Source organism: Vicia villosa, linkage group LG3, assembly GCF_029867415.1.
Source record: "Vicia villosa cultivar HV-30 ecotype Madison, WI linkage group LG3, Vvil1.0, whole genome shotgun sequence".
In the NCBI taxonomy this organism is placed as follows: domain Eukaryota; kingdom Viridiplantae; phylum Streptophyta; class Magnoliopsida; order Fabales; family Fabaceae; genus Vicia; species Vicia villosa.
Genome location: NC_081182.1, coordinates 5,761,731 through 5,778,391, shown reverse-complemented (window position 1 = coordinate 5,778,391; position 16,661 = coordinate 5,761,731). Strand labels below are relative to the sequence as shown.

The 16,661-nt window shown below is 38.5% G+C and overlaps 1 protein-coding gene and 1 non-coding gene across 2 annotated transcripts in view; both read left to right on the top strand.

Moving 5' to 3' along the window:
• LOC131657457 (uncharacterized) overlaps positions 1 to 5,579 on the top strand; it is a 14,748-nt gene extending 9,169 nt beyond the window's left edge. The window contains exons 2-8 of the mRNA XM_058926854.1: positions 3,454 to 3,610; positions 4,160 to 4,240; positions 4,326 to 4,397; positions 4,662 to 4,706; positions 4,787 to 4,870; positions 5,017 to 5,120; positions 5,196 to 5,579. Of these exons, the coding sequence (XP_058782837.1) occupies positions 3,454 to 3,610; positions 4,160 to 4,240; positions 4,326 to 4,397; positions 4,662 to 4,706; positions 4,787 to 4,870; positions 5,017 to 5,120; positions 5,196 to 5,310 (658 nt within the window). The 3' untranslated portion in view covers positions 5,311 to 5,579. The remainder of the gene's footprint in view (positions 1 to 3,453; positions 3,611 to 4,159; positions 4,241 to 4,325; positions 4,398 to 4,661; positions 4,707 to 4,786; positions 4,871 to 5,016; positions 5,121 to 5,195) is intronic.
• On the top strand, positions 3,018 to 3,124 carry LOC131593683 (small nucleolar RNA R71). Its single transcript, XR_009281068.1, has one exon. It is a non-coding gene; the product is annotated as a small nucleolar RNA R71 (small nucleolar RNA).
• Positions 5,580 to 16,661: the final 11,082 nt, after the last annotated feature.

Below are 16,661 nucleotides of genomic sequence, written 5' to 3'. Positions count from 1 at the left end.
ACCATACGGACAGGTAAATGTGGTCTTCTCTTGGTCGTCAGGGTGGATAGGAATTTGGAAAAATCTGGAGAATCCATCCAGATAACAAAAATGCGAGTGTTTAGCTAGGCGTTCGAGCATTTGATCTATGAAAGGTAAAAGGAAATGGTCTTTTCGGGTAGCTTTGTTTAGCTTCCTATAGTCAATGCACATTCTCCATCCAGTTTGGGTACGTTGTGCTACAGATTCTCCTTTTGCATTAGTGATTACAGTGACTCCTCCTTTCTTTGGTACGACGTGAACAGGGCTAACCCATTTACTATCGGATATAGGATATATTATTCCAGCTTCTAGCAGTTTTTGGATTTCCTTTTTAACCACATCGCTCATAATAGGATTTATTCGCCTTTGATGTTCCCTAGAGGTTTTACTATCGTCTTCGAGCATAATGCGGTGCATACACAGAGACGGCCTTATACCTTTTAGATCTGATATGTTATATCCTAAAGCGGTAGGGTATTTTCTTAGGACATTAAGTAATTTTTCAGTCTCGGTTCGTCCTAAGTTGGCGTTCACTATAACTGGTCGGTTCAGTTCTTCGTCTAGAAATTCGTATCTAAGATCGGTAGGAAGTGTTTTCAGCTCTATAGCAGGTTTCTTAGGACCAGGTATAGGATCGGGAGTTAAAGCTAAGCATTCACTCAGGTGGTTATCTTGATATTCCTCACGCCAGTTGTCATCTTCAAGAATTGGCGGCATAGGAATTCTTAGGATCTCGGTTTCCTTATTTGGTTCGGATTTTATTTCCTTGACACACTCGTCAATTATGTCAGCAGAACAGCATGTGTCAATTATAGAAGGTGCTTTTAGGAATTGGGAAAGGATAAATTCTATTTTCTCTTCTCCTACTTCGAAAGTAAGTTTTCCTCGCTTTACATCTATAATTGCACCAGCGGTTGCTAAAAATGGTCTTCCTAATATGATCGGGATGTTAGAATCTTCTTGGATATCCATAATGATGAAGTCAGTTGGGATGTAGAATTGACCTACACGAACAGGGATATTCTCTAACATTCCTACAGGTAGGGGTGGCAAAACGGGCCGGGGCCCGCCGGGCCGCCCACGCACCCGCCAAAAATTGGCGGGTTGGGTTGGGATTTTAGGCTCGCCGCTCGCCAAAACCCGCCAACCGCCATACCCGCCCCGCCAAAGCCCGCCGCTCGCCAAAACCCGCTCCTCCTCCGAAACTCACTCTTTTTTTAGTTAATTCTAGTAATTGCAATTCTTGATGGTTTATTTTATACATTTATTTATAAATATATGTAATATTTTTTAGAGTAAATTTGTTAAAAAATTACTTTTATAAAAAATTGTTTTAAAAAATAAGTGAAAAGTTTAATTAAAAAGTAAAAAAAACATATTAATCTATTAAAAAAATATAAATAAAAATAGGCGGGTAAGCCCGCCGCCCGCCAACCCGCCATCTTGGCGGGGCGGGCATGATTTTGATGCCCATTTTACTTGGCGGGCATGCCCGCCCCGCTCGTTTTTTGACGGGCATAAGGCGAGGCGGGCGGGGCGGGCGGCCCGTTTTGCCACCCCTACCTACAGGGTACTTGACTGAACGGTCTGCTAGTTGGAGAGACATTCTCGTTGCTTTAAGCTCACCTAGATTGAGTTTCTTACAGATCGAAAGAGGCATCAAACTAACACTAGCTCCCAAGTCGCACAAGGCTTTCTCTATGATGGTTTTTCCAATTACGCAGGGTATAGAGAAACTACCAGGGTCTTTCAGTTTTGGAGGCATGTTATTTTGGATGATAGCGCTACATTCAGCGGTAAGCGTTATAGTTTCGTTATCCTCGAGTTTATTTTTGTTTGATAAGATTTCTTTTAAGAACTTAGCGTACGAAGGCATCTCAGTTATGGCTTCTGTGAACGGTATGGTTATGTTTAATTGCTTCAGAAGTTCTACAAATCTTTTAAATTGCGCTTCGGTTTTTGATTTAGCTAATCTCTGAGGGTAAGGAATTGGTGGCTTATAAGGCGGTGGTGGAACATAAGGTTTCTCTTTTTCGGGTTCCACTTCGTTATTGTTCTCATCAGTCTTAGCAGTTTGTTCATCAGTTGTTTTCTTTTGGGTTTCCTTTGGCTCTTGTTGTGACATGGGTACGTTTTGGGTTCTAGGATCTATGGGTCCATCGTAATTCGTTCCACTTCGTATTGTTATCGCGTTCGCATGTCCTTTAGGATTGGGCTGAGGTTGAGCAGGAAATGTGCCAGCAGGGGCAGCAGTAGGTGCTTGTTGTTGAGCTACTTGTGAGATTTGAGTTTCTAACATTTTGTTATGCGTAGCTAAAGCATCTACTTTGTTCGATAATTGTTTTAGTTGCTCGCTATTGTGGATGTTTTGATTCAGGAAGTCCTTATTGGTTTGTTGTTGGGAAGCTATGAAGTTCTCCATCATGATTTCTAGATTTGACTTCCTAGGGGTGTTTTGAGCAGCTACAGGCGCTTTTTGGTAGCCAGGTGGTACAGCAGGTGCTTGTCCAGGCGCGTACAACGCATTGTTGTTCTTATAAGAAAAGTTCGGATGGTTTTTCCATCCAGGGTTGTACGTGTTAGAATAAGGGTTTCCTTGAGCGTAATTTACTTGATCGGATGGGACTCCAGTCAAGAGTTGGCATTCAGCAACTACATGTCCAGTCAATCCACAAATCTCGCAGTTAGGTGTTACAGCGGCAGCGGTGGCTGAAGGAGTGATGGTTAAGTTTTCGATCTTTTGAGTTAAAGCGTCTACTTTAGCGTTAACGCGGTCTATACCACTTATTTCGTACATTCCTCCTTTGGTTTGGGCTTTCTCTAGAGCGGCTCGTTCTCCACCCCATTGGTAATGGTTTTGTGCCATGTTCTCTATGAGTTTGTATGCTTCATCATGGGGTTTGTCCATTAATGCTCCGCCAGCAGCGGCATCTATAGTCATTTTAGTGTTATATAAGAGACCACCATAGAAAGTATGGATGATCAGCCATGGTTCGAGTCCATGATGAGGGCATATTCTAAGCATGTCCTTGTAACGTTCCCAAGCTTCGAAGAGCGATTCGTTATCTTTCTGGGTAAATCCGTTGATTTGACCTCTGAGCATAGCAGTTTTGCTAGGCGGAAAGTATCTCGCTAAGAATACTCTCTTCAATTCGTCCCACGTAGTTATGGAATTGGAAGGCAGGGATTGAAGCCACGCTCTCGCTCTATCTCTCAAAGAGAAAGGGAAAAGGCGTAATCGAATAGCTTCGGAACTAACGTTGTTGGCTTTGATAGTGTCGGCGTATTGCACGAACACGGATAAATGGAGGTTGGGGTCGTCTACAGGGCTTCCAGAGAATTGATTCTGTTGAACGGCTTGGACCAGTGAAGGTTTCAGTTCGAAATTGTTCGCCTCAATCGCAGGTGGTGCGATACTTGAATGCGGTTCAGCGCGCGAAGGAGCGGCATAGCCTCTAAATGGGTGCTAAGTATTCAAAGCTATTTATGGCAGGGTTCAGCTCATACAGGCCCAGCTTTAACACCTGTAGAAGTGTTGGTTGCAATCCATGGAATTGTTCCCGAGAAAGATGGTCTTGCACTTAAGAAGGCACGTCTTCTATCATTTTATGTACTTATGTTTATCATGTCCCGATTCCCTCCTTTCCTGCATCTGGGGATTAAAGTAAATTAGTTATCTTTTTTAGAAAGGATTCAGTTTTTTCCATAATTCTCAACAACTTATTATAGATACAAAAATTAAAAATATGGCGTATCATGTTCTTTTGCTGGTTTCACACAATTGAGTTTTGTGATAAATGGATTATTTCTCTGAGAAATTCCAATAGACTTTTTTACTCTTTTTTGGTGGGCTTCTACTTGTGAAAAGCTCTAGCATAGCGCTGTATAGACATAGTGCAATCACTGCTCTTGTGTTGTGCCTTAACAGTTTTGACCTGATGATGATTTTCTGCACCATGGTCTGCCATCTATAAAATGCAACTGTGGTTTAGTCAAATTTTGCAGTATTTTTTCATATGCCCATTACCATTTGCCTTGTCACAATTGTATTAACTGTACCATATTCATTATTTTTAGTTGTATAGAAAGCCTTAAAATTATGCTGTGACTTCTAAATTATTGTTTTGCCCTCTCTCAGATAACAGATGCTTGCTCGGCTTGTTTTGAACAACGTACAGTGTTCACTCAGCAGGTTCTGGCCAAGGCATTGAATCAGATGGTTAGTAGATTCAGTATTTACATGTTCGGCTTATAATAGTGGATCTACCGCAATTCTTTTTTGCCTGATTGTTGGAAAATTTCAGGTTGATCAAACACCGTTGCCCCTGCTTTTTATGAGAACAGTTATTCAGGCAGTTGATGCTTTCCCTGCACTGGTAAATTTCTTTTAGAAGATAAGCGGTATACTGGCATTAATGAGAATGAATTGTGAATACATTAGCTTAGTAGTTTATGAGATTTGATTCAACCATGTTTTTTTGAGTCCTTCATTTTTTGCTTACCCAAACACTCCCTTGGTACTACACTGGGAAAACGTCTTGTTTTTGTTGCACATTTTAGTGTTTGGGAGTCTTGTCTCATAATATCAGGTCCGTATGGAGAAAATGTCAACTTACACCTCTAATTTTAATGGTGTTTAGGTTGATTTTGTTATGGAGATACTCTCAAAACTTGTGACCAAACAGGTATGCTTACTTAATCTTGAATTCAAGTCATTCCGGTTAGGACTTTCGGCAGCTGATGTTTTACATTATACTGAGTGCAGGTGTGGCGTATGCCAAAACTTTGGGTTGGTTTCTTAAAATGTATATATCAGACGCAGCCACGTTCTTTTCAAGTATTGTTGCAGGTACTGTATTCTCAATTTTACACAGCATCTTGTTTATTTTTGTGATATGGTCTGATTAATGACTATATGTCGCATGCATCTGCATCCCTTATCTTTCAAGTTGGTTTCGTTGGGCTGAGTCGTAACCTTTTTGGTACTCCTTGTAGTTGCCACCTCAACAACTGGAAAGTGCACTCAACAGGCATGCTAATCTCAGAGCGCCCCTTGCTTCTTATGCCAACCAATCAACTGTAAAATCTTCAATTAGTAGGTAAGCATTTCTAGAAATGGTTATCTTCTGAATTTCGTCGGCATCAATAACTAAAATTGCAATATTAATGTACAGATCAACTTTAGTTGTTCTTGGTCTTGCAAATGAAACACATGTGCAGCAACATTTATCAGCATCATTGCACCATTCCGAGAAGGGTGCTTCAGTTAGTGGGGCAACTCTGACATGATAGTTGAGCGACTGACACAAATTTAGTCCATGGCATGACAATTTGAAAACATGATCGATGATATCGGCCAATTTCCGGGGTTTATAGGCAACCAAAGAGAAAAATCACAAATAAATAGTTCATATAGTGTGAGCCTCAACAGATTGTTTGAACCAACCAGAATGCAGCTTATTGAGTGTTTATATAACCTAGTTGAATCAAGGGCATACATTCTCAATTATATCAACAATGAGTTTCCTCTCCATGATTGGAACTTCATTCCAGTGCTCCAGGAATTTATTATACATTCAATTTTTCATCAGTTTTTTTATGTATCATTTTATAAATTCTAAAACAATTTTCTTGCAGGAAATGGTGGAAAAGGCAACATTGTTTTTATCAGGATAACTTTGCTCTCTTTCTAATTTTATGTCTCCTTTGAAAATATAATTCTGTACAGACAATGACATGATTCATGCATTAATTCTTCTTTAGACTATAAGGTTGTCATTCAAATCTGACATGCTTAATATTGTGGGTGATGGTGTTAGATGTGCTTTGAAGTGCATATCATCGTTCTTAAAAAAGTCGGATGTGGAAGATCACGATTTTGAACCAAAATCATACGTGTACATAAGTCTTGTATTCACTAGTGTTAGATAATTTGTGTTCTAAGTTACTTGCAAATTGAGAAAATTAAGAGAGAATCAAAATAAATTGAGAGAGAAGTTTTATTAAGGGAATGAATAATGATCAAATACAAGAGATGAAACTATTTATATCGTTAGAGAAAGACTAACTAATCAAAAACTGTCAAGTTGTAATAATTTATTAGAGAAAGACTAACCAACCAAAACTGCCAAGTTGTAATAATGTAGTCAGATTGTATGTTACAATTGCAATACTTTTAAACTACCACTAACAATAGTATTAAAAACTGAATTATATTCCTAACACCCTTCTTTATTTTTCAATTAACCCTTCCTTAATATTGTCAATTGCAATAAATACTCAATTCACAATCCTTCTTTACCAACTTAATCCCTTAAAAATATGACATTTCCTCTCTATGACCTTGTTCATATAATGGCTCATTGAATAGTTTGCCAAATCAATTGTTAAGTGATTGTCCACTAGCAACTTAATTTGCACACAGTTGTTCGCATTCAACTCTTCAAGTAGTATCCCCAACCATAGTGCTTGACATGCAACATATGAGGCCACAACATACTCTGCTTCACGTGAAGATAAAGTCGTAATTTATTGATTCATTGAACTCCATAAGGTTGGTGCTGAACCAAACATGAATTGATAACTTGTCATGCTTTTCCTATCATCTTGATCACCCTTCCAACCTGAATCAAAATAGCCATAAACCTTGGCCACCATTCTTGTGTTTCATTAATGTGGCATGAGTATTCCATGGTTTTCTTTACCTCTAATGTATCTCAGGATCCTCTTTGCTGCAAGTAGATGACATAGCCTTGGTTCCTCCATAAATTTGTTAACCAATGCCACTTCATGATAAATATTTGGTATTGTGTTGAAAAGATAGCTTAATGAGCCAATGACCCGCTTGTACAATGTGTTATCTACCATGTCATCTTTTGATTCCTTCTTCAATTTGATATTGGTTTCCACATGTATAATTCTAGGGTTGCAATTGCTTATATTAAATTTGTTCAAGATATCTTATACATATTTTTCTGATGCATGAAAATTCCATGCTTTCTATTTCCATTTCCAGGAAGTATTGTCAAATTTCCAAAGTCTAACATTTCAAACTCATGCTCCATGTTTGCTTCAATCCATACAACGCTTTCCTCAACGTTTACACCATCTCTTCTTTCCCCTTTACCTCAAAACCCAGTGGCTATTTCACATAGACTTCTTCTAATAGAGGTCTAATGAAGAATACTGATTTCACATTAAGTCGGTGCGTCTTCCAACCTCTGTATGTTTCATTGGATATAATCAACCTTATTGTTTCAAGTATGGCCACTTGTGCATAAAATTCATTAAAAATCAATTCCAGGCTTTTGAAGAAAACCTTTTGCCATTAATATTGCACGGTACTTGGAAATTTCACCATTTGGCTTCAATTTTAACTTGTAAACCACATGACATTTATTTCTTTCTTACCCGAGTACTTGACTAGTTCCCAAGTTTTGTTTTTCTTAATAGCCTTGAGTTCTTTATTTATTGCATGTTTACAATTATCATCTTTCATGACTTGAACATGATCAATTGGTTTTGATTTAGCCATTGTGGCATCTTTAACCAGGTCATCATTTTCTATTATGGCTAGATCAGAAACCCCTCATCATCATTCAATCTGACTAATGAAGTTTTGGATCTTGTTGATATCCTCACCTCCTGAGGTTGTGCAAGCTCAACTTCTACTTTTTGGTCATCATCTTGTAGATTGGTTATGATGTGGCTTGAACCTTCACCTTTTTGTATTGGATTACTTGGAATTTTTAGCCAATTCCATCCTTTACTTTCATCAAACTCCACATCTCTACTAATCACCACCTTGTTCTAATTTAGTGAGAACAATTCTTAGCCAGCTGTGGAATGGAATCAACCGAGATCATGACTTGACCTTTATCATTAAGCTTCAATTTTAGATGCTTAAGTACATATATGTAACATAATGAGCCACAAATCTTGAAGAGTTCAACACTTGGTTTTAGGTCTGAACAAGCTTCATAAGGTGTATTTTTTGTTCAACCTCTTTGTTGCAAATATATTGATGATTTATACAACAATTGAAGTAGTCTCACCCTAGAAATTGTTTAGCATTTGCTTTGCCTTGAGTATACTTTTTCCATGTTCAATATACTCCCTTTCTTTCTCTCAGTAGTGTCATTATGCTGATTTATGTAAGGTACTATAATTTCATGCTCAATCCCTTATTTCTCACAAAATTGAGAAAATTTCAGTTGATGTGTACTCACCACCGTCATCAGTTCGCAACCTTTTGATGACTAAGCCAGCCTATAATTTAACTAGCATCTTGAACCTTTTGAAATTGAGGAACACTTCACTTTTCTTTTCCAACAAGTAAGCTAAAATATATCTAGTGATTTCATCTATGAATGTTAAGAAGTAGAAATTACCTCTTAGTGACTTTATTTCAAAGGGTCCACACACATCGGAGTGCATAATCTCCAAGTTTTATTATGACTTCATTAGCCAGTCATGTTTGAATGAATTTATTTCCTGCTTGGGAATGCAACGCTCTTCACATAGCTGCTTTGGCATTGTGATTTTGGAAAGTTCATACACCATTTTCTTCACGTATCTGAAGACGAGACTCCTAAAATTAAGATGTTCATACCTCTAATGCCAAATTCAATTTTGATCTCCAATTATGGTTGATGCAATACATTGATGGTCAACCATATTGGTCATAATGTTGAATGTAATTTTGGTTGATAGGAGTACCTGCAAGTCTAGCTTGGAACTTACATAAAAAACCTTGAGCTCTTTATCTTCTAGCCTCATTTTGTAGTTCTTGTCAAGTAATTTACCCAATGTTATCTGGTTGCTTACCATTGAGGACGCATATATAACATCACATATGATTGCTTCTTGTCCATCCTTTTACTTCACTAAAATGTTTCCCATTCCTTTTGATGCAACCATGTGATAAGTGCCAAAATGGCGATATTTTGAGTATATATTTGTGGCACTTATCGATTCTATTCTTATGGTTTTTGTAATAAAATCCTAACTTTTGTGTAAATATGTGCATACTTGTGTTTTTGATTCATTTTTATACCAATTAATAGTTTTCCATTCATTTTATAGGTATTCATGCATATTTGGAGCATTGAGTAATAAAGACCAAAGGCTAAGCTTCAAGAATGCAAATTTTACCAATTCATCAAAGAATAAGGCTCAAAATAAGGATGATAAAAATAATCAATTTGGTTGCCATTTAATCATTGTTAGATAGAGCATTGAATAAGTTTTTCAACGCTTAGAACCGGGCGCAATTCGGAGTTACGGTTCTCAAGTTATGGCGAAAATAAAATTTGGTTTTTTCTGCTACCCGCTTAGCGAGATCAAGCTCGCTAAGCGAGATTTACTGATATAGCAGCTCGTTAAAAGGGGCAAAAATAACATTTTTTAGGTTGTGTTTTGGGGTATTTGTTCTCAAATCATCAAACCTTCATTCTTAGGGTATATTAGGTTAGAAAACAACTATGGAGCTTGCATTTGGATGATTGGAGGTGGATTGATCATCGACCGGAGCTGACAAAACGGGAGATTTTCGGTTCATTTCTCTTCCTCTTTGTGTTTTCTCTTATAGTTGGGTTTTGTGTATGTATTTACTTTGAACTCATGTATATTTGTCGCCCATGGCGTTATATAAATCTGTGTTGATTGTTGTCTTAGATTTTTGCTTTGTGCTTGGAATATTTGGGTTGCTATAGAGATAAACTACTTGAAATCTTATCTAGGATGATTATTTGTTAGTTTCTGAACTCTAGAGATAGATTTAGAGCTAACAATCACTGTGGATATCTGTACTTAATACTTTCGTGTTTGAGCCGCGCGCGAGAGATCGTCGACGTGAGAATATGGATGTTCTCGCGTCTTTGCGTTAGAGATAACCTTAGTTATGAATTTTCTCGTAGGTGCTTCAGAGATGAACACTTATGTGAGAGATACGTGATAACATAGACGAATATCGTGGGTTGAGTATAACTGGTCGACAAGTTTAAGTTTGTAAGAAGTAGATCATATGCAAAGCTTGATAAGTCTTATCTTTCTGAAGAATGAATTCTTTTCTGTTCATACATTTTACTTTTGCGTTCTTATACTTTTGTCATTCAAACCCAAGTTCGAAACCGTAGAAACTGTTGAATGACATTCTCACCATCTCTGTGGACACGATAAATCCTGGAGTAATATTTTCAAATCTTTTGTTGCTTGCCGCTATGCCTGCTTCAACACCATGCTATTATCTGCAAATCTAATGGCTTTTCTTATTGATTCATGAAGCTATCTTATTTATTCATCAAGCTTTATGAACTATTTTTTATTTCCAATCATGTGATTGATGATCCACGTGTCAAGGTATTAGTCATTGGTTTCGTTTTAAGCCAAAAGTGTCTCGGCCATCAAAATGACCTCCTTTTAGTCACTAATTCTAGTGTGAGCGAATTATGCTACACCTTTGTCATTTCCTTTTGATTCTTTGTTAAAGTAACCACCCATATCATAGTGTCCAGAATTTTGACAACAATAGAAATGAAATTCCTTATTTCCACCTTCTTCTTGAAATTTTTAATAGTGTCAAGGAATTGATTCAACAAGATCAATAAATACCAATGTTTTTGTTTGTAATACGTTGTACTCTCTAAAAAGAATAATAAGGGTGATAACCATGTTCTCCAAGGATTTGAGTGTGTTAAGGTTTATGGAATTTGTGAAGAGTCTTATCACGTAAGGATTTAAGAAAGACCCTCTAAGTGTATTCTTGGTAAATTGGTGATCGGTTCTATTTAACCTGTGAGGTTGGGATACTTATACTGCCTTCATAGGCCGAATCACGGGATGAAGCTATCTTTCCTTCACGTCCCATAGTGAACATCGGAATAGGAGAAGTGATGTCCCACTTAAATCTTGGTGGAAGAAATTTTCTTCTTTTATAACCTCCTCTTAACCGTTATTCTTAAGATATTTCCCATGCCTCATATTGCAAACGCGTGAATTGGACCCTACAACAAATCAGGCGAGCTATCCTACTAGGCGTTACCAAGAGGATTCCCATGTCCAATAGGGAGAGTTCTTAAGTGTCTTATTTTGATCCAGGCCGTTATTTGGTACACATTTCTAGTGATTAACCATATTTAGGCCCAATAGAATTATCCCAATCCACAATTCCTTAAGCATGAGGTCCTGTAAAGGGGCAAAGGGATTTACTCGTAACATATGAGACTTATTTTTGAATGTTTCTTAGATATTCGAGTCTCTCAAGAGAGATGTTTGTATCCATCATGGAATATGATCGAGGGGTGTCTCTATCGATGTTCGATGATGATTCCCATAGAAAGCACGTCACTTGTGGCAATAACCTTTTTATTCAAGATCCATCATATTAAATTTCCTCGTGGTCGAAAAGGATCCTTCATTGAAGGTCAAACGTATTCAATTTCCTCATGGACAAAAATGATTATGCAATGAAAGTCCAACATATTCAATTTCCTCCTGGGAGGCAAGGATCCTTCATTGAAGGTCCAATGTATTCAATTTCCTCGTGGGAGGCAAGGATCCTTCATTGAAGGTCCATGTATTCAATTGTCTTTTAGGAGACAATGATCCTTCATTAAAGATAAATTGTATTGAATTGTCTATAGGTGAAAAGGATCCTTCATTGAAGGTCTAACATATTCAACTGTCTCGTAGGTGGCAAGGATCCTTCATTGAAGATCCAACGTATTCAATTGCATTGTGGGTGATAAGAATCCTTCATTGAAGGTCCAATATAATCAATTTCCTTGTGGGTAGAAATGATCCTTCATTGAAGTTCCAAGGTATTAAATTTCCATGTGCATGATGAGATTCTTCATTGAAGGTCCACCGTATTCAATTGTCTCGTGGGCAGAAAATATCCTTAATTGAAGGTCCAATATATTCAATTTCCAAATGGGCGTTAAGGATCCATCATTGAAGGTACAACATATTCAATTTCCTCGTGGAAAATAAGGATCCTTCATTGAAGATCAAACATATTCAATTACCTCGTGGGAGGAAGGATTCTTCATTGAAGGTCCATCATATTCATTTTCCTCGTGAGCGGAAAGGATCCTTTATTGAAGGTATCTCATATTTAATTGCTCAGTGGGCGACAAGTATCCTTCATTGAAGATACAACATATTATTAAACCATAACACCAGATAGTTAAGAAGATAAGGCGACTCATTTAAAACCCCTAGCCTAGTAGGGGAACAGAGTGTTGGCCTGTCGCTACCGCGAAAATTAACAGAGTCGCCACTAACATATTTATCCTGAAAAGGAAGGGAATGCCAGCAAACCACAAAATAAAACAACGGTCTCACGACCAGAGAAAAAGGGTAAGGGAGTCGGTTACGCGAGGGGAAGGTGTTAGCACCCCTCGCGCCCATCGTACTCGATGGTATCCACGCCTGTGTCTAAAACTATGGGTGTGTAAGCAAACTGCGCTAATCTGGACTAAAATGAATGCAGAATGTAGGGAAAAGAAAGGATTGTGCTCGCACGGGCCCTACCCCGCTGCCTACGTATCTGTTTTGCAGAATCAGAGCTACCGTAGCTCGGCTAACTAATTTCTGTTTGTTTTGTGTTTTTTAGGTGAACGAGTTACATTCGCACTCCGCTGCTCGACCTTTGGAGACTTATGCTGGGAATGGAGCGGAAATAACAAGCTCTTAAGAAAAGAAAATCAAAGAGTGTGGTTTGTGTTTTAAAAGAATGCATGAGGAAGACCTAAGCTAAGGGGGAAAGCTTGCTATCTAATGTTATCATACAAAGGGTGCAAATCTAAACTAAACTAACAACCTATGAGAAACGGGGAAGCACACAATAATCACACAAACGAGCATCCACTCGTAAAGCAAACAAACCAACGGTACTGACCGAATGGTAGAAAAGCGGTCCCGCCATAGCCAAGGGGAGCAGCTCAACCCAAGTCAACCAAGCATTAGACCTCGCGAAAATGATCGGGCCATAGACAAGAAGGCGGACCCTTCTCAGCAACCAAGCCGTCACGGATCGTAAAGGAAAACGGTGCGTGCGTACACCGAGCATCGACGTCGAGCGACGCGAGCTATAGGAAAGACGGGGGTCCGATTGCATGAACCCTTTACCTGACATACTCGATAACACGATCTTTTGCACGTTCGGAAGCAAACAACGCGAGGCGTGCGCCTACCAAACAGACTCGATGAGACTAGGCGGGGGTTGATTACGAACCCTTGACCGCATGCCTTCCATGAGGACTTAACGGAGTGCCATATAGGACTTATTACACCGTGACTCCCTGCCGCAAAGCACAAATGTAAACACACCAACAAAAACAGAGCCTCTTTCGAGGGCTTGGCCAGATGCATGTCTAGGTCCTACTTCTCATGTTAAAGGATGATGCGGAAAGCGGTAAAAGGGACCAGGAGACAATACCGAACGGATAGCAAATCCGCAGTGAGCTAACAACGCAAGCAGAACTAAGAAACTTCACGTAATCTAACATCCAGCAAAGCCAGGAGTCCAGCATAAGCGTCAAAGCGATGCGGTGTGAAAATAAATCACAACCGCTATGTGGTGCGTATAAAACACAACCGCACAAGCAACCTGCAAGAAATGCAATCCAGACAATACAGGAATATACATCTCAATGAATGAGAGATCGGATGAATCGCCTCGGGAATAAGTTCGTGTCCCACAAATAGAGTGGAACACAATGCAAATCAAGTCGCATCAGAAGCGAATTCGTGTCCCACAAATAAAGTGGAACACGAAGCAATCAAATCACAATCGAACCCTCTCAAAGTACCTCGCACATCTCAACAAACAAATCAGAAACAACAAGGAGGCACGCACCCGCCATAGAAAATAATAGAAACTAAATCCTAAGTAAATTTTAAAACAAAATCTAACAAGAGCAAATTGTTTTTTGTGACATTTTTATCTAAAAATTAAAACAAAACTATGTACAACACAATTAAATTCTAATGAGCAAAAGATATTACATGTTTTTATTCCTTTTTTATCATCTAAAACAAATATAGAAAACAAAAATCTAATTCTAATTAGAAAAGAATACATGTTTTTATTCATTTTTTTCATACAAAAGTCTAACAAAACAATTGATTTTATATGCTATTTTATCATTATCTAGAAATATGAAAATGAATCCTAATTCTAAACAAAAAATTGAAGTAAAGCAGGGAGGTTAAAGTGAAATTGCAGTGGTGCAGGGAGAATAGGCGCTGGCCCAATGCTGGTAAGGCTAGCCCATCATAACTGTTTGGTAAATCATAATTCTGCCAAAAATGTGCATGGACCACAGGGGAGGTGTGAAAATCGACTTTGCTGGCCCAAGGGATTATGGTAGATCCATCTACATTTCCTAATCAGATTCAGTTAATCTCTAATCTCAATTAAACCAGAAATTATGCTAATCAATTATATCAAATTAAAACAGATTATATTCAATGTTAATCAAATAAAATGCTAAAAGGAATTAGGGTTATCTGTTTGACGCATCAGCTTCTCTTCAAACCAAACTCGTCTCCCTCCTCAGGTGAACTCGCGGCGGCGGCGGCGGCCAGGGCACTTCTCCGGTGGTTTCAATCGACTCTGTAAACCAACGAATCTCCTCATCGGACCTGACACTCTCGTCTCTCTCTAATTCAACGCGACTCTCTCATCTCCGCTCACATCTCACTCGCGTTCTCACTCCGATCTCCTCTCAAACGCTCATCGCTCCTCCTCTCTTCTAAGCTCAAATCTGATTATGACGCAAGTTGATCGGAGATGCTCCGACGGTGATAGGTCCAGAGACATCAGGTATGAATAAGCTTTAGCCGTCTTGCTTCGAAATTTCGTTCTCTCTTTGATAGTAATGTTGCGATTGTTGGTGATTATACCGCTGTTGTTGTTGTAGGTGAAAGCAAATCGAAGGTTTCGCGATGTTGTTTGAAAACGATGAAGATGATGATGAACGTTGTTGTAACGTGACGCTGATGCGAAGTTGCAGAGTCGTTCTTGAATATTCACAGATTGATATTGTAGTTGATTGAAGATGATGCCAAGGTTGATGATTATGGCTAAAGGTTTGTTAAAGATGAATGGAGATGTGCGATGGAGGTGAAGGTGTGGTGAAGAAAATGGATGAAGGTTCGATGATGATTTGAAGATTGAGAAAAAACGGTTACGGTGAAGAATTTGAAGATTGGCGAAGATTGATGGTCAAAGCTTGAAGAAGATAAAGATTGAAGAGAGTTTGTTATGGATTCGGTTAGAGTTTGTTACAGGTCTCTTTTTCTGTTATCTCTTTTTTGCAATTCTGTTATGAATTTTTCTCCCATTTTCTGTTATGAGGCTGAATCGAGAGAAAGAGAAAATTGAAGAGTGTCCTCATTGTTTGTGAATCCTCTTATGTGGTGAGTTTCTTTTTCTGATTCTGTTGATTATTCCCCTCTCTGTTATGAATTTTCTTCCACTATAAGAACTGAGCTGGCCATTGGATTTGATCTTTTTCTTCCGTTTCGGTTCGTTTTTCCTTTATGTGCAGGTTCGGTTTTTTACTCAAGAATGCTGCAGAATTCAAGGTTGCCACCGGTTTAGGCTTTCAATTTCCGGTTCTATTTTGGTTTGGCTGATTTGGTCCATGGCGGTTTGATGCGAGTTTGGATTTTTTTGGTTGGATACGCCTAGTGCCGATTTTTTGTAATGGACTTGGACTTGTAATGAATTTGAAATGAATGTATGGACTTTGAATTTTGAGTGAATGTGCTTTTGTAACAATATCTCCGAGTAATGCATACTTCGAACCAATTAAAGTGAACATTAAGAACTCATGGCCCTAAGTAATCATTAATAAATCCAAATCTTCACTCTAATGAAAGCTTGCAATTCTCAAACACAAACAGCTTGCATTTCACACAGCCAATCAATTTGAAAGAAAGAACAATGATGTCCTGATTACATTAGATCCTTGAGTCATATATCACGTTTTTACGAAGATATTTCCTCAACAAATGACTTATCATAACCATAACGCTTTGAGGACCTCTTTAATGGAGATAAGGAGAGAAACACATCTTAACTTGAAATCCAATCACTCTAAGCAGTCAAACTTGTAACTTGAAGAAGAAATCCATGAACCAACCCTATCTCACGTTTCAACACATGCAAAAAGAACCGGTTAAACAAACTTGAATGAAGATGAGAAACCCTTTTATTATTTTCTTCAATTTTTGGACGACGAAATAAACGTCATCTGATAACTTATAGCACAGATAAAGAGGGCAAATTTTGGGGTGCAACAGCTGCCCCTATTCAAACTTCTTAAACCTGACGAGTGAGAAACGAAGGTTTCGAACCGTTGAGGTGGAAGGAGATTGAATACCAGAATGAACTCGAAAATTTGCGCTCTTGATCAATAGAAGATTCCATCTTGCAATAAGAAGGAATGTACCACCCCGCAAGCAGGGAGAAAAAAACTTCAATTGATCTGGACAAATAAATATGCTCCAACTTGTGATAAGAAGGAACGGGCACCCACAGGCAGGGGAAACACTTCAAATGATCTGGGCATCAAGAGAAGGAACATCTCGACTGATCTGAATATCAGACGTAGCAGATGTCTCCGAAC